General features: G+C 31.6%; 1 protein-coding gene across 1 annotated transcript; it reads right to left on the bottom strand.

Annotated features, from left to right (window-relative positions):
- Nucleotides 1–12,560: 12,560 nt before the first annotated feature.
- LOC138181464 (proton-coupled amino acid transporter 1) lies at nucleotides 12,561–18,508 on the bottom strand. Its single transcript, XM_081833739.1, is given in 5 exon segments — nucleotides 12,561–12,685; nucleotides 16,450–16,634; nucleotides 17,627–17,694; nucleotides 17,696–17,806; nucleotides 18,179–18,508. Coding segments are annotated over 5 exon segments (819 nt in total).
- Between the last annotated feature and the right edge of the window lie 656 nt (nucleotides 18,509–19,164).

Genomic DNA, 19,164 nt, shown 5'->3' with positions numbered 1-19,164 from the left:
CTCTTTTATTTTCTGAGAAAAATTTGTACTCTGTCTTGCCTACCGTGAGCGGTCATTTTGACTGCCCGACAAAATATGTTAGTTATTCTTAAAATAAATGCAATCAGTACAAAGAAAAGGCTATTTCAAGGTCAAATGACAACCAAAATCAGTAATAACAAATAATAACAGCTGTTACACCCGCTGTTACACAAGATAGCCACCAGCAGTCAAGACATATCAACTCAGGTCCATAATAATCCTAAGGAACCGCCACAAAATTTAGCATTTTTTACAATCTACTGTTTCAAACATTTTAAAAGTCGAGAAGTTTCTTAGGGTTATTGCTCATTGCTATAAAACACGGGGAAAGCTTTCCCAACTCCACCCTCGAGTAACCGTTGGTGGAGAACGGTCAATAATCATCAATATTTTCGACTAGAATACATCTCGCTTTCTAAGTCGATTAGTCGACATCTGAATTTGTTATCTTTAAAACGCAGACAGAAAGCATCTCAGAGTGTTTTGTGTAAAGTTGTTATAAAAGGAAAAATAAAGCATATCAAATTTGACAATAACTTTTGTATTCCGTACATGGTATTATTCTGTGATAAATATTTATCCTAGAAATGTCAAGATTTAAAAAAAAAAAAATTATAAAAAAGAAAAATGACGGACATAGATGAAGACTGTTCAGTGTTATCGTTGACAGCAGAGAGTGAAACTGGGCCCGATGGAACAGTTTGGAAAGAAATAGATGCAAGTCCCAAACCTGGCAGGACATCAGTTCATAATATTTTTAGGGATATGCTAAACGGCATATAATGAAAGGACAAGTAAAGACGGCATTTTATCTTATCACCGTATAAGGGATCATATAATAAAATGTACGGAAGAAGAAGTATTTAGAGTATTGGGAACTAAGAAGGAGCTAGATGCAACAAAACTAGATGTATTTATTGTTCTGCTATATGCCCGCGGTGTATATCAGGCAAAAAATTTAGATGTCTCATATTTGTGGAATAAAATTTAGAGACCTGCATTTTTTTCAAAAACAATGAGCAGGAATGACTTTGCTGAAATTATGAGGTTTATACGATTTGATAAGAAGAGTGAAAGAAGCCAACGTTTACGAACAAATAAATTTGCAATGGTATCTACAATATGGGGCCAATTTACAGAGAATTCACAAAATTGTTATAAACCTAGTGCATACATTACTTTTACAGAAAGAATCGAGGGAAAAAAAGCCATACTAAGCCATAATATACTATCAAGTTCAGATTCATTACTACAAAAAACTTGTCAAGTAAAAAATTGTAAAGGTTACAAAATTACGAAAATTTGTTTAAGATGCGGGAAATATTTATGCGGCAAATGTACATTTGATAATAAGATAATTTGTAAAAAATGCAACAAAGTTGAATAAGATATATCTCTATATAAATAAAAATGTCATTCTATTTAAGTCTATAATTGAAATTAAGCAAAAGTAAATTTGGACGAAATTTTATGAAGGTTCCTCATTTTATATACATTTAGTTATAGATTAACCATTACCTAAGTTAAATCATAAAAACTATTACTTCTTTAATCACCGGTCATTTTGACAGCACACGGTAGGAATAGGTATACACGAAGTGTCGGTAGCTTTAGTATTAAATCCTTTGCACATAGTGCTGCAATACGGGAGAATTTGCATTATGATCTTCGTGAGTGATTAATATGATGGTACTTTCAGCAAATATGAATAGATTCGTTTTTTAAGTAGTAGATACATTGGCAGTATAAAGTGTTTATAGAATAGGTTCGAATACAATTTCTTGAGAAACTCCTGCGTTGATATCGTAAATGTCAGAAGCTGTGTTTTGTATTTTAACGATAAATGTTTTATTTTCCAAGTATGATATAATGAGCACGTAGTAGAATGGAGGGAACATTTGTTTAATTTTATATAAAAGGCTCTCGTGCCAAACTTTATCGAATGTTTTTTTGTGCCTATATTATTGTTTGCATTCTAGAGCGAATGTAAGTTTATTTGTTAGCCTATTAGTTTGTTAGCCAGATCTATTATATAGTTGCATGCTTATTTCTGTAACGAAATTGATGTGATGGGATTAAGCCGTTTTCTACTATTTTCTTTTTCATTCTGTTGTGAATTAATTTCTCTAATAGCTTTAACGTTATAGGAGAAATTGGTCTGTAGAATGACAGTAAGATTCAATGCTTGTTGAGTTCAACTATCATAAGAACTTGAGCTATGTTCCTTTTGATGGGAAAATATTTAATAATAATAGTGAGCATTCTTGTTGTTTTAGTAAACAGTAATAAGCATTATTGAAATGTATCGTGGAGGTGTTCGGTAAAAGTATTGATATTTTCTACTGTGCTTCTCGTGCAGCTGCCATTTACTTTAAGGCCTTCTGAATTTTGCAGCTGCCTTCCATAAAGAATAATTTGTGTCTTCATTAGGGGAGAGGCCATATAGCTTCCCTAAGCGTCATAGATATTATAGAAGGGAATTTTAACATAGTCTTTAATTGCAAGATAAGCTTCCGCAATATGGATTATATCAATTTTGTCAGTGAATAAGAAGAAGACTTTGAACTCCTGAATTCTGTACTGTAGCCCGTTAACGTCCCAAATTACAATTTTCAGCATAATATTCATTAGTATTCATTATTATTGTTGTCAAGTACACGTGTAAGAAGTTCAATCATTGTGTTAATTCATTAACTTAAGGGTTTAGCTTTTTAGAGAAAGATGGTCGTTATTAGTTCAATATTTCTAGCTGATTGTAATACCAGATTTTTTTATCTTTATCGTGTTCAACGCTGAATCATAGTTTCTTGTAGTAAGAAACGTTCCTTTTTCAATTTTCTGAATTTGAGCATAAGGCTTTGTATTTGTGTTCTACCGATGCCTTGTAGTGATATTGTTGTTTGAGGGGGCAGATTTGAATTATCTGTAACCGTTTTTGTATCTAAGTCTAATATATAATCTTTGTTGTAGCTTTTATCTTATTGTACAACCTTTATCCCTGGTATGATTATAAGCATTGAGAATTGACTTTTTTTATTTTAGGTGATTCAAATGATACTATGGCATTTAATAGTTTATCGATTTTGTAAATTTCTTTGCTGTTGTCACTAGGCTCGAATTCGACGAAGAAAAGTGGTAGTACCTGTTTTACTGTTATTTATTTATTTATCATTATTTATCATTATTCTTGCCTTACCTGATGGTTGAATTCTTTTAATTCGCTGGTAATTGTGTCAGTGTTTATTTTAGGCTGCATCGCCCTTAAAACTACCTTATATTAATTACAACTTTATCTTATATATTATATTTATCTTTATCTTATACCTTTCTTTAACTATGTAGTATATATGAAAATCTACTCTCTTATGGCTAGAATAATCTGACTATAAATCGGTGGTGTTAGCTCGCATTTTGATGATTATTTTTTAGTTGTTTTAAAAGTGAAGATTTTATTTTCTATTTCTTTTAGGAGACCCATAAGAGACTCTATAATTTGAGTCTTAATATATATCAGTGGTGGTTTAAGACTTTTTGATGCACCATTTTCTAAAATTTCGTCTGTCAACCACTCATCGCTACCTGTATCTATAATGCCCATTGACAGATTATTAGGGGAGCCGCTTTTATTTCTAGCGTGTTTCCGATCGGTATCCAACGGTTTGTCAACTTTCATTAAATTTGCCATAGTTGCTGTATTGATATTGTTTTGGTGTTTATTAGTAGCATAATTTTCACCAATTTTAGTAATTTTTAATTGAAGATCCTTTGCTTTTGCCATTTGGAACTTAAACTTGCTGAATGGCAAGTTTTCTTGACCTCACACTTATACTGAGGATAACAGATGCGCTAACACACAGTTAACTATTTACTTCACGTAAAAGCATTTTATCAATCTGACAGCTGAAACGAAACTGAGCCAGAAAATGGTTTTCTAAATGCCATTACAAATGACGAATTTTTTGTCAAATACAATAATCAAATGTAATTATTGCAATCATTAAATGTTGTATTGTTGTAATCAAATAACTTGTATAAATTATAAAATATACTTTCTTTTTTTATTAATAATTATTAATTTTTTGAACTTTAACTTTATCAATTACTAGATATTGTTGTTCTGGGATATTTATAATATTATATTGATAACTCGTAGCATGTAACTTATAAAGTAATATTAATTGAATTACTCAGGAGAAGTATGTAGAACATGCAAAGTTAAGCACCTATTACAATAGGTATTTAATAGGTAAAACTAAGTTCTATTCTTTATTCGATTTTCAACTTCCACGATGATTATTAGATAATATATTTGTCGTTCTTCGGTTATCAATTATGTTTTTAATAGTGCGTTGCGCTTTGTTCCAACGTTTCAAGTCTATGTTGAAAAAGTGAACTACATTGTTCTCGAAACATAGAAACAAAGCGTACTATTAAGAATACGATCGAAATTCGAAAAACTACAAACATATCTACTATTCTTCTATTACTATTATCTTTATAAAAATGTGAATTTGCATAAATATCCACAGCCTAGGTATGATTTTCAAGAAGGATCCAAAGCCTTTGTAAGAAATGATAGGGATTTTATCTGAAAAGATACAGTAGCTATAGAAGAATTGACACATGCTCTTATTTCCAAATGAAACCTATTTTTATCAGTTTCTATACATTTCATTTTCATAATATCAAATTTTTGTAGTACTATGAAGATACTGCGATGCAATGGTATGCGAATGCCTTATATAGTCACTGTACGTACATATACCCCAAAGCAGAAGGAGAAAGCAGATAATAGAGAAAGAGGAGCGATATCGAAGTAGGAGAAAGGGGTACAAACCGTTTAGCGATATTTCACGGGGCTCTCGTTCTCGTAAGGGGTTCTAGCCCGCGCACGGTATTACTGGAAGCAGTCTTGCAAACTCAAGATAAGGGTAGACCGGTTCTCCGTTTCCGACAGTGCGAACGGGAGCTAAGGCTCTTCACCTTAGCTTCGACTTCTCGTACGCAGCAGAAGAGAATATCCGGAGAAGAAAGCCACCAGAAGCAAACCACCCCTTTTCGGTTGCCACGCACTGTAATCATCTCTTCTTCACGCCACCCTCTATGAACTCCGTTAATATCCTTGGCTTATCCATTGTCGCCATTCATTTTCTTTATCCAGTTTACTTCTTTCTCTGGCAAGCTTCCGATTTTTCGCTGAAAATATTGTCACCTCTCGGATTTCTTCGAGTAATATGTTTGTTATATGGTTGAATGAGCCATCTATTATGGTTTAGGTAAAATTATGTCGCGAATAGATAATTATATTTAAAACATTTGTAAACTGGCTGATGATTGGTGTCTCATTTAAATTTAGAATAATTTTGTAAATATTATTGGAGTAAGGAAAAAAAATAGTTTATGTATTGCCCAATATTGTACACAAGCATAATAACAAATTCGTAGTATTTAAATGCATGGTTCATCCAACCATGTAACAAACACATTACTCGAAGAAATCCGAGAGGTGACAATATTTTCAGTGAGAAATCGGAAGCTTGTCAGAGAAAGAAGTAAACTGGATAAAGAAAATGAATGGCGACAAGGAATAAACCAAGGATATTATAACAATCAATTATATATTACTGAGACTCAATATATTTAGTGTTACACTATTCGTAACTAAACCCTATATACTATATATCTATATATTTTCAGAAATTACATCAATGTATATTGCAATTTTATGACAGCGCAGATGTTATTGTAAACATCTGACCTAACGCCCTATTAAACCAAATTTCACGTGTTGATGTTCTTATGAATTAATGAATTCAAAACTTCTAAATTCATACTCATCCAGAGATCGTATTATTATAACTCGTCTTGATATCAGTTGCAGTGCTATGAAATCAAAAATACACCGTGCCATTTAAGAAGATCAAGGTTACCTTGACTTAAGTATTTAATTTGTATATTATTAAGTATTTCAATTTACAGCTGATTCAAAACAGATCAACTTCTGTTCGAAATATTATTTTACATTATATTATCAGAAGAACTTGAAAACTCGAGCATGCTATTTCACTGAACGCTCTGTATATCCTTTTATTGACAGAGATTGATGATTCATTATTATTTGTTAAGAAATTATGTTAATAATGTATAATTATATATTTAAAAAGATATAGCCTATATACAGGTATTTTCCGTAACAATACGCCTGCAATACGAATTTGCTCTTAACACGGATTGACAATTGGAGAAATTCCTGTATAAAATGGCACATAATGAGAATTTGTAGAGAAGATTCAACAAAACAAAAATTATGAAGCGTCTGGATATTGAAGCTGCATACTGTACATGTTTAAAACCACCCTTCATATTGTATTAAATATTGTATAATTTAACTTTCTATGTATATGTACCTGAATATATATATGCGACACGGATGCTTCTATCGTAGAAATAACAGAGACTGAAATGCTAAATTGATAATTATTACAAATCTACTCAAGGAATCGATCAACATAGTAATATATTCAATTGAAAATAAATGATCGATTGAATGAAACGATATCAATAAAAGAATGTTACATAAAACTTAAAAAGATGTATTATATGACGAGTAAATTATTAGAAGCTACTGTAACGAGTATAATACATCTTTTTTCGAAATAATCCTGAACGCTCTTATTACTGAAACTTAAAGAATCGATTCCCCGCTCACACTCGGGTAATTAGCGACCATTTAAATGCACGTGCACTCGAACCAACGGCTAAACCCTGCAATTTTGCTCAAGGGATGGTCAGCGTTTGTACCAATTAAAAAGAAAAAACCTCAGAGACACCCCCTCGTCGACTCGTTATTTACACCGCAAAAGAGACGCACGTGCTCGTCCAATTCCGAGCCTATAATCCTCTCTTAATCACTTGGCTGTACGCTAACAGGTGCAAAGCAATTGCCTCTCTTTCTTTTGGTCGCAGGAAGTCACGCGGTTCTCCGTATTCTGTTTCATAATATATCAGAAAATTATTTAAACGTGAAGATTTAAAGAGAAAATATACAAATTATGATATAATATATATACATTAAAAAATTTCATGTGTTGTTAAACTAACCTATATTATCAAATTTTACCTTTCTGTTTTGGGACTAAATGTACGTTTTTGTTATTTCTTTCAATATTTAAAAAATACTAATTGTTATACGTTATATTATATCTCATAATATTAGTTATGTTCTTAGACATTTATAAAACTAGGTATAGATATAAATATACCACCTATTTCTAAAATAGTTATTATATATCATCATCTTGGTCATAAAAAGTCACATGATACTCCTTATTTCGTTGGTAATATACTAGAATGTAAATACTATGAAGATTATTGGAGAAAGATATATGACAAAATATATTTTTCGTGTTTTACGAATCATGTATATGTACGTATCATTATACGGGGTGTCCTGTAGCATCAGAAAACGCTTCAGCGGTGGATTCTGCACATGAAAACGATAAAAAAGGTTCGCATAAACATATGCCCTTCTTGATCTTGTTTTCGAGTTATAGCGACATCTTTAACAAACTGCATGTATCTGCCTACCTTCGCAAGAAGTGTCCAAAATGACTTCCTTGCGTCCGAACACAAGGCTGAAGGCATTTTATCATTGACTGCCTTACTCTCACTATTTCTTCAGTTCTTCAGATACTAAATTCTGCGAAATTAATTCAACTACTTCCATCTTTCGATAGAATTATTCCAACATAACTCAAAAGCAGAATCAAATAGGGCATAAGTTTGTATGAACATTTTTTATTATTTTCGAAAACAAAATCCACCGTTGCGCCGAAACGATTCCCCGATCATATGAGTCACCCTGTATTTCAATCACTCAACTAATTAAACTCATTAAATCAATCACCAAACACTTTTCAAAACCTAAACAAATCAATAAAATTTACGTTATACTATTTCCTCACGAATACTCTTTCTAACTTATTTCTCCATCAAATTCGTAAAAACCGTTACGAAACATTTTCCGAACCCCTAAAAAAGTCAACAAAAACTTGCATCATGCTAATTTCTCCTAGATACTGGAATTCTAATTCCTTCTAATTCATTTTTCCACATCAATCCGTAAAACTGATCAAGATAGATAATCATCTAATCTCTTCCAAATCAAAAAATGTCAACAAAGCTTTATGTATATCATAAACGCAGATTTTTTAGATCAAATTTGAAGGTACAAAAATGTACAAAATGTACATAATATATTCACAGTGAAGTACTTCTAATAATATTTTATGGGTAAAAGAGATCTCTATATATGTCTCATTTCTTCAGTTATGTTAATAAAAATGTAAAATTACATAAAAGTCCGTAGTCTATACGTCCAATTGATTTTTCTTAACTCTTAGCATATCGAAGATAAATCGAAATTGTTTGTCAATTTTTTTTCGTTATTGATATTTCTTATGGTAACTTTTATTCCTGCATATTTATTTACCAGAATTACTACTTATTCATATAACGAAAACACTGGCAATAACTATTGCTAAACCGTAAAAACAGCACAGATATCTTTAAATGACCCACCTTGTTATATTGAAAGTTAAGTACATTACTTATAAAGGTTCAAATCCCTTATAACTAAACTGCGGATATTTGTACAAATTTATACATTTTTATAAATACGATTAAAGAGATAGCACCTGGAACTGTGTACCTACTAGATAAACACTATAGGGACTACGATACTATGCTATATATATTTTGGATATTTTATATATTTTGCATATTATATGCATGCTGTACATTTTTACACTTTTGAATTTCTCGTGAATGCGTAAAAATCCGCAGTCTACTTATAACTCATATTTTCACATCAATCCACCAAACTCATCGACTACTCTTCCAAACCCTGAAAGAATCAACAAAGATTTATATCACGTTAATTTATCCCAGAAACTCTAAATCTAATTCCTTCTAACACATCTCTCCACATCAATTCAGTAAATTCATCGGAACGATCACAGTGTGTAAACGTTCTTCGAAACCCAGAAAGGCCAAACGAGGTCGGTCACTTGAAACTCCCACACCACCCGTTATATTCTCTGGTAATGAACGCAACCACCTTGAACTGGCAAACGGATGAACGGGCAGCCAGAGCCAGAGTCTGTAAGAGCAAACTTAAGCTGAAGAGAGACAAATAAAGAGAATAAGTGAGAAAGAGAGTGAGACTAAAGGGGTGTGAGGTTGTTTAGGGTAAGAGGGAGCGAAGAGACGCCGTGCTAGCCACTAAAAGGGGTTGCGTCCTCTCTCCAGTGCGACGGAAGCACCTTTCTGTGTCCCATCACCACCTCCTTTTCCCTTTTGCCCTTCGAGGGAACTCCCACTCATAGCCAGCCGTTAACTCCAGCATTTGTACGCGTGTATACACGCGTCCCTGCATTCGAATGCCTTTGCATGCGTGTCCTCGTCCTTCATGCGTATCTGATAAGCCATTGACGGCTGAATGATCTGACGCGATTACGCGCTGCTTTGTCCAATTGCTTCGGTGGTGTCTTCCGTCTTATGGAAAATTCAGTATCCTTTGTCATTTTCTCTTTATTTCATTCTTTTCTTGTTTTTTGTTTTTGGATTCATTGGTAAAACATCTCAACCCTTTGGAGCATAATAGGATAAGTTTCAACTCTTTGTGACACAGTGGGTATGGTTACCTAACCATATCTTATTAGCTGTTAAAACACTACATTGATCTATTCCATAACTTAAAAGTACTGAAAAAGACGATGTTACGAACTTTGGTGCATAGTGAGACAAAAAATACTTTTAATACTTATACATTTATGCACAGTGTAACGTTCATTATCTTAGCTTGAAATATTAAGATAACTCGAGGCATAGCAGTGTAGCGGCACAGGAGTCAAAGGACGACGCGAATCGAGAGCGACTCATGTTGTTGTTTTGCCTCAGGACATTGACACAGCCTTGACGCAAAAACGTAATGATAAATAAACTCCGGGCAAAACAATGTCGCCACTACATGCAACCGTCGAATGAAGAGGAATTCAAATTTTTCGACTCCCCCCCCCCCCCCCCGAACCAGTATAAATAAACGGACGCGATCACAAGCGACACAGTGTCGCAGAGTACCAGGTATGTAAATATGAAACCGGAATTTTTGTATAGAAAATACACGTTTATTGTATGAAAATGATTAAAAATATTTTATTCGAAGTATTGCCCATCGCTAGATATACATTTTTCCCACATGTCTGGCAATTGGTGGATGCCACGCCAAAAAAACTGTCGCTCTTTTGAGGCAAACCAGTCATCGAGCCATTTTCGTACATTTTCGTAAGAAGTGAAGTGCTGGTCAGAAAGTGCGTGTCCCATCGATGCAAATAAATAGTAATCGGATGGAGCCAAGTCTGGTGAGTAAGCCGCGTGCAAAAATATTTCCCAACTGAACGCTTCAATCGTTTCCTTGACCAGTTTTGCTGTATGCGATGGTGCATTATCATGAAGCAAAATTGCTTTGTGTTGCCTTTTTTGATATTCTGGTCGTTTTTCACGCAAAGCTTGATTCAAATCGATCATTTGTTGTCGGTAGCGCTCAGTATTAACGGTTCCGCCAGGTTTTAACAGCTCGGTGGTCTTTTTCGGTGGTCTTCCACGTTCTTCGTTCCTCACGTCGAAATTGCCACTTCTGAATTTTTTAAACCATTCAAATCACTGTGATTTACCAAGAGCATGCTCACCGTAAGCTTCGACAAGCATTCGATGCGATTCTGCAGCAATTTTCTTCAAATGGTAACAGAAAATCAATGCTGTCCGCAAATCGTAGTTTCCAGGCACAAAATTTGACACGTTCAACGCTATTACAAACTATGCTGTTGTATGAAACTTGTATTGTTCTGAATCAAAAATGTTTGTGAGATGTCAACAAAGACTTTTGGCATCAATGACGCAGTTTAGTGATAACTACATTATCAGCTAGGGCCATCTATAGGCAAATTCCGGTTTCATACTTACAGGCCTGATATCTCCGAGTATCTCACGAGTATATACCGAGTGACACAAATTAGCGACATCTACGAGTCGGGTTTTTCCGCGAGCGAACATACGAACGTCTTTTGTACTTTTATTTCTTTATTTATTCGTTTAACTTATTCGAAATATATTTGACGGGTTGCGACAGCAATCTCTCACTCTCGTTATTTCATATCAACAATTCTCAACCAATCCTCCACAGAGGATTATAATATATCTCAGCAATATCGTTTTGTCACAAATATTACTAACACGCGTTTCATAGACGAACAAGAAAGAACGTGCATTAATTTGGCCAGTACGTATTCATAACTCATCCAGAGCGGTCGTAATTTTAAATAAAATTTCTCTACAATTAAAGCTTTTTTTTTAATATTCTGTGCCACAAAGAATTGACGAAGACATTTATTACGGGAACTACTGATATGGATACAAAAACGTATTTTAATTTAATTACACGCAATCAATGTAATATTAAATATCTTTGGGTTCTTTGTGTAATCTAAGATCTCAAACAAGATAATAATTTTGCGTAAATATAATACTTGCGTATTAACGTATTTTCTTGTCAAATAATGGAAATGGTATGAAATTTTTTTCTATTTCGTAAATATAAAAAAAGCTATTACAATTATCATTTCAAAATTAATATTAAATCAGTAGAAATGCAGAAAACTTTCCGCGCAATTTACTTACTTCACCATTTCGTTTTACGCGATTTTTTCCTCAATGTAAAACATTAATAACGTACCTTCTTCTTCTACGACTTATATCTGTAAAATTAAAAGTTTGGCTTAAACTTGAATAGCATTTAGAAACTGTAATATGTGAAATGTCCATTTTTTAGATAAGTATAAAAACAATTGGATGATGAATTTGTTAATACGTAATATTTAACGTAATTTTCGTTTACATATTTTGGCTTTTATGGCTCTTTGGCTCTAAGAGTTTTAACTTTAATACTAACTTCCTGCAATCACATTTACTTGTAAAACTTTATTATGATTAAAATTTGTATCATTTCTTATCTTTGATTAATATCAGGAAATTTTCGTTTTGTATCTATCAACATGAATACAATACGAAAACTAGATAGTATCATGACAAAGTCACATTTCTACTTTTTACAGGAAGACAATTTTAAAATGCTAATATAATTTCAACCAGTCTCAAAATTGTCTTTTTATTTCGTTTAGGTATTAAATACCTACATGTTTTTATTAGCCTCTCGAACATATAAAAAATGTTGAAAGCTAGATTTAATACCATATAATGTCACATCGGTTATAAGTATTATGGATCTTTTTATCATTCGCTTTTCGTGGTCTTCGTATAAATTTTTCCAAATAAACATTTTCCATATTACAATTTTACAATTTTATGTCATAATATATCTGCTTCTAAATATTCGGCAATCAAAATTATATTGACTACGATGGCACACAATGTGATAAAGGATGCAACAAGCAACAAAGACAAGCCTAAAATTAATTTCCATTTCAGCGTGCCATAATTGTTGTAATATGCAGAGTAACTGGAATAATGGTTGATAAAGTCGATGAACAAACAGCTCCTACCACAGCGATGAATAAATCCAATTTAGGAATTATCGCTGCCAACAAACCTGTAATTTTGATTTACGTTTCGTCAAATTTATACGATCGCTCAAAAGTCTGACTATATTTATAGAATATGTATTCTATAATACATCGAACTACAAATTTCAGAATCTAATATCTTACATAGCGGTTCGATTCTTATTTTTATATATACAAAAATAAGGATAGGAAATTTTCTAAACGAAAAATTAGGCAATGTAAATAAAATATTAACTCGTTTGATTGACGCTAAAATGCCATAGTCTTTTATTTAAAGAATTCTCAAGAATATAACTGATATACATAAGCAGATGTTCATAAAAATGCAATCAGTTTCAAAACTGTTTCAAAAAGAAATGGAAACCCATAGAAAACGAGAAGGATTTCTATGAAATGAAAAATTATGGTGAACTTGTAGAATCGTGTTGTCCTCTTCGATTTCGATGATTTTTAAAATATGAGTAGAAAACTCAATATTTTAAACGACATTTTCTTATACATATAACCGTCGGCCAATCATAGTTTCCGAGGTATTCGCGAAAAACTGTAAATATCACTACACTATAGTTCTGTCTATAATTGTACGTCTATGGATATGCTTATTCATCTGACTAATTGCTGGTCGCTTATCCTCTGTTTATGAACGATGGTTAGACAAACTTAACGTCTCTTTCCACATGCATATGCGGGACAACAAGAATGCAGGAAATATCTGTTATAACGTATAACTCAATTAGAAGTGAATATCAGCAAAGTATTGAGTTTAGGATAGTATTTTCAATCCAGCCGTTGCGAGGCGGCTGTCAACGTTTGCGTAAAGCGATAAAAATTATTCTATTTCGTAACATAATATCAATTATTTATTCGTCTATTATTTTAATATTAATTTCTTATTATTTCACGCAAGCGTTGCTGGCCGTCTCGCAACGGCTGGATTGAAAATACTATCCTAAACTCAATACTTTGCTGATATTCACTTCTAATTGAGTTGAGTTATAACAGACACTTCTTGCATCTACGCGATTCTACGCGAAAAAAGAAGTCGAAAATATGGAATAAAATTTTTTTTTTTTAATTTTTTTTTTTTAATTTTTCCATTGAGACAACGATCTACAGTGAGATCCGTTATAACGTACCGCACGCGTACCGAGCGAAAATTCAAAGTCGATTTTCTCAAAAACAAAGCCTCAAACGAAAAATTTTTATTCTATATTTTCGACTTCTTTTTTCACGTAGAATCACCCCCTTTCCGCTTGTACCACCAGTTACCAACCACCCTGTATAACAGGAAAATTCACATTGAATAAAATCGTAAATACAGTACTTGTTTATTTCTTATTCGACTAGTTAAATATCCGCAAAATAATCATCGAACATATTAAATTAAATCCCATTAACAATCACTATCGTTTAATAATCCAATTGTCTGCCCAATGTCATTCGCAGTAAGAGAAAATAATCCATAAAATGTATATTATTTGTAGAAAGGTTAAGATATTATATAAATATTTGCATAAATATTATAATATGAAAGTTTTCTGATTTCTTTACTCATCCGCTTACTGACGAAGAATCAATCACAAGATCGGTAGTTAGCCCAGCGAAGCATCCTTTATTAGAACGATGAATACTTGCATCAAGAGTTCCGCTATGGCGCGCCACGAGAGAAACTGGGCTATCTATACTAAATTTCACGAAAATAGATTCTGGAACTTTGGTAATATCTAGCTTGTGATGGACTGCCATCGGATCGATTGATCGATTTCGCGAACTTCCCTCGTGAGAAAGAGGAGATTCAACCCGTTGCAACCGATCAAACTTCTCTTTGAGTTTACCTTGAAAATATAAAAGAGAAAGAAAACGAAAAGAAGAAAGAGAAATTTTCTCTAAGATTCTTTTTTCGTCGTATTCATTCGTTTTTGTTAAAGCTGAATATTGAATGAAATTTAGATTTCTGTCAAATATTAAAAGTGTAGCATTAATTCTGTTACAGACCCCGTATTTTTTATTTCAAAATATTCTGAGTAATATCTAAATCATACCCTTGTTTTAACAGACAAAAAGATATTTAATGTTTTAACAAAACATTTTGTCTTTGGCAAAATGTTGCAACGAAAAATTACACATACAAACAAAAATTGCTTTTAGTAACAAAGATATCCTTTTCTTTTAAACTTAAGAAATTTGTACTTAATAGAAAAATAGAATTGAGTAGATTACTCGAAAAACGCAGCGGGATTAGATATGTATAGTGTTAAGTATTTTGTAAAATTAAGCAAATGCAAAATTGAAAGAGTGAGGGGAATGAAGACAACTACACGACAGTGAGATTATGCGTTACATAGCTTACTACAAACGCAAACAGAAAGGTTTTCTTGTAAAAGGAAGTAACGTATGCGAAATGAAAGAAACAAACATGAAATACTTAAAGAGAAAAGATCAGAATTCTAAATGAAATTGTTTTCTATGAAACATAAATATTTTAAACAAAAAGAAGATGAAGAACTATTAAAGATATTTTTTGCGCCATGAAAAAGATCTTTTTTTTAAGAAAAAGAAAAGAAATAAAGGAAATAAATAAATAAAGGAATAAAAGATGCGAAAGGCATGAAGTTATATATCACGATAGAATTATTTTTGCTAAAGGTAAACTGAGAAAAGCTAAAATATGCTACTTGAAACAATTATTCACACTCATCAACCGTAGACTCAAAAGAAAAGATTCAATAGTTTCTGTTATATGACAATCATATAAGCTTATTAATGTTATACTTTAAACAATCTACATTGATTACAAAAAGTATTTGCACATACCCCTAGTTTCCTACGGAGAATTTTCTTTGTAGGGTTCTACATTTTATAATATCAAATTTTTATAATCATATGAAAATATTCGATACTAAATAATATATAATGTAATATACTTTGATCTAATTATTTAGTATATAGACGCTATAATAATAACAGTGGTTTGTATATAGTTTTAATAGCCACTGTATAGCCTTAAGCCTTAGTGAGTTACCTACTCATAAACTTTTATATTCGGAATATCAGATATTAATCTATAAATGCGAATTAATGGTAAACTATCTACTGTATAAAAAAAATGTTCAAAACTGTCTCGCTATTTTTCTTATATTTCATAAAAATCGGCTATTTGCTTTTTTCTTTGCTTTTTTGTCTTCTGTACGATAGGTTTCACAAGATAAAAGTTAAAATACCTGCTAGACTAATGGTTTTTCGACGTGAATAGATTAATAATTTTCTATAAAGAATGTCAAAACAGATCGATTAGTATATCAAAAATTATATGATTCCGTTTAAGAAAACGTGAATCACAATCTCTACCCGTTCATCTCGAGAAGAAATAATTATACCAGATTATGTTCTCTGTAAAACCATTCTATTTCTGCCTTTCCTTTATACAGCAGGTAATTTACCAGTAACTCGTATTTGTACATTAAAATCGGATACTCCGTATATTACATGATTAATATTAAATAAAACTGAGTGAAAATATATAAATAATTTCTAATGCCAACATAGTCGAAACGTAACTATAAGTGGGGAAAAAATTTTAAAAATCCAAACAATTAGAGAATTGCTACTATGAAAGATTCTATTAAAACATATCGACATAAATAAGATTTACATGGTTCTGCGATACAGATTAATTTTAAAGCAATCAATAAAAAATGTACAAACGCGAAAGATAAATATGAAAATCAGAAATACAAGGAGAACGATAATCTAATCGTTTTGAGCACAATAGGTATAAGAATTTCTTTACACGTAATTAGGCTGATGCCCAAACGAACTGTCAGATTCCAACAACATGAAGTTCCGTAGATTGACTTTTTATTAAGTGCTGGAATAGTATACCCGTCCAATAGGATAATAATTGGCATATAGCATTGTAATCCATATGTGAAATATATCGGTAGACCCTGCATCACGAATGCAGATATTGTTCCCCTAACAAAATAAAATAATAATATCGTGTTATTGATTATATTATAGAATACACTACCGTTCATAAATATTCCCACACTTTGATTCATTTGTATTAAAATGTATAAATTAATGATAAACTAATAATTGAAAACAACGTAGCCAAAATACAAGGTAGCCAAAAACAATAATTCGATAAAAAAATGTTACAAGTATCAGACAAAATCAGATAAAAATCTATTTTTTTCATAATACGAAAAAATATGGGGATTAATAAGTCAATAATATAAAGAGTTCGTCATCATCTAGCATGACATACTTTACCGCGCATACTTTACTGTTATCCATCAACGTCTTAATTTGATCACGTTTTTTACGAAAAGAAATTCTCGCTTCTATTGGATATTCCAACATAATCAGAGTTTAGAACAAATTACAACTGAATAATGCAAAAAAGCATCAAAATTTCTTTTAACAAACTTCCAGAGATGGAGCTTCTATATGATTTTAAAATATTAAAGAATTAAAAATCAGTGGAGCTTCTACGTGATTTTAAAATATTAAACAATTAAAATTTGTATCAGTCAAGTAGCCTTCTGATCATCTTGTATATTTATTATTTAAATAAAACAAAACATGTTTTAAAAAATTCACAAAAAATGTTTTTGTTGGCATAAAAGATCTTCTTAATCTACCTCTTATAATTCGTACTGCAAGAAACCTATTGAAAGATCTAAAGATGAAGAATTTGTCAATTAATAAAATAATTTTACAAGACTGTATAATTACAAACTCTAGCTTTCTTGTTGCATATTAGTTTTGAAAAATTAGGTTAATGACCTCATAATATCCTGTTATATATAATGCTTATAAGTAATAAAATTATTACAGTTCAATTTTTTTATCCGTAGTTTTATAATTCAAATATATCATGTCAAAAATAAAAAAGTGTCCTGATACCTCTGAATATTGGTGTGTCTCGTTTGAAAGAATAAAATATACGCAAAAATTTGTACAGATCGTTTACTGGATGGTTTCGAATGAAATTGCTTCCTGAGTCGCAGCCCCATTTCAGGTAACCAACAACACCCGATAAAAGTATGCAGAAGAGTTATGTGCAACATAGCGTGGTTTAATACTCCGCTGAATTTCGTGTAATTCCATGGTTTTTGCATATCGTGTTGTATTGCTAACACCTAAGAATAATTATCCTCAATTGAAAAAGCAAACATTTTTTGATTATAGAGCAAAGGAGTTTTGTACAAATTATTTTACTACATAATTAAACTGTGGATTTTTATCTATTTATACCAAATTGAAAGATGCAAAAATGAACAGAATGCATATAATATACAGAAGTGTAGTAAGTAAGACAAATTTTTGCTTAGATTTCATTTCTGTAATTGTGTTCATAAAAATTTGCATAAAAGTCCACAGTCTCGTAGTAACAAAATATTTCATGTAGTATGTAATACATAATAATATAAATTATATAAGAGGTTAGTCATTTAGTCTAAAAATTGAACATTAGATTCACCATTGTTAACTGAATATAGGTGAAAACTTACTATTCCAGGAGAACTCATGCTGAAGAGAACAGTTCCGACGAATTTCGGATACAAATACATATCCGAGCCAATCATGACCCACTTTTCGCCAATTCCATCTTTCAAAGCCTATACTGCGCCAATCATGGCAGCAGTAAAGAGCAATAAATTACCAAAAATGGAAATAACCGCGATGTCGTGCAAATATTTCATCATGTTTATTACAAAGCAGGGTGGAAACAGGAACAAGGCGTAATACCCTTGATCTAGGATTCTTTCAGAATCAAAAAATTTTTGTATTATCCCAGATATTAATACAACGTACACTGCGCCGATTCCTATATAACACATTAGGATTGTTGCATCGACGAAATATCTGAAAAATTCGAATGAATTGCCCAATGAAATACCATACGAAGAGGTCCTAAAAAGAATTGTTTTTCTCTTGAATTCTTTTATATCATTATGGCACGAAGGGTGAATGAACCAATTATAACGTGACCAAAATATTGATTATGTTACTTTTATTTGACACACTGAATTTTATTTTTTATTTTTCTTCTTTTTTTGTTCGTCTGAATTTGATATTGATTTGTAGCCTGAAAATTTGATAGAAAAAAGCGGATAACTTTTCCAAAAAGTACTTAAATTGATTTCCCATTAAAATTGCTAGTATTATTGGAATGACTAACTTACAATCCTTCATAGAAATTTTATAAATTTATAACTATATGTTTTTAATATAGTCATGAATCAAGGTTTATCTTTTTCCATTGCATTAAGAATTTTTTTTCTTTGGCGGTCTTACATTTTAGTAGTCAAAAAAATTTTTCTAAAAAAATTCTTTGTGAAAATGAAATAAGTAAATAAAAGTTACAATTAAAATCCATCGAAATCATTTCAAAATTATATAGGATTTTATTATATGTATTATAACTTATATATATTTTATATATAATACATATACATATTATAATATATACTACATTATATTATATTATATTACA

This window comes from Bombus flavifrons, chromosome 7, assembly GCF_040668555.2.
Source record: "Bombus flavifrons isolate JBK064 chromosome 7, iyBomFlav1_principal, whole genome shotgun sequence".
NCBI lineage: Eukaryota > Metazoa > Arthropoda > Insecta > Hymenoptera > Apidae > Bombus > Bombus flavifrons.
The sequence above is the reverse complement of the archived record's forward strand: the minus strand, read 5'-3'. Positions and strand labels throughout refer to the sequence as shown.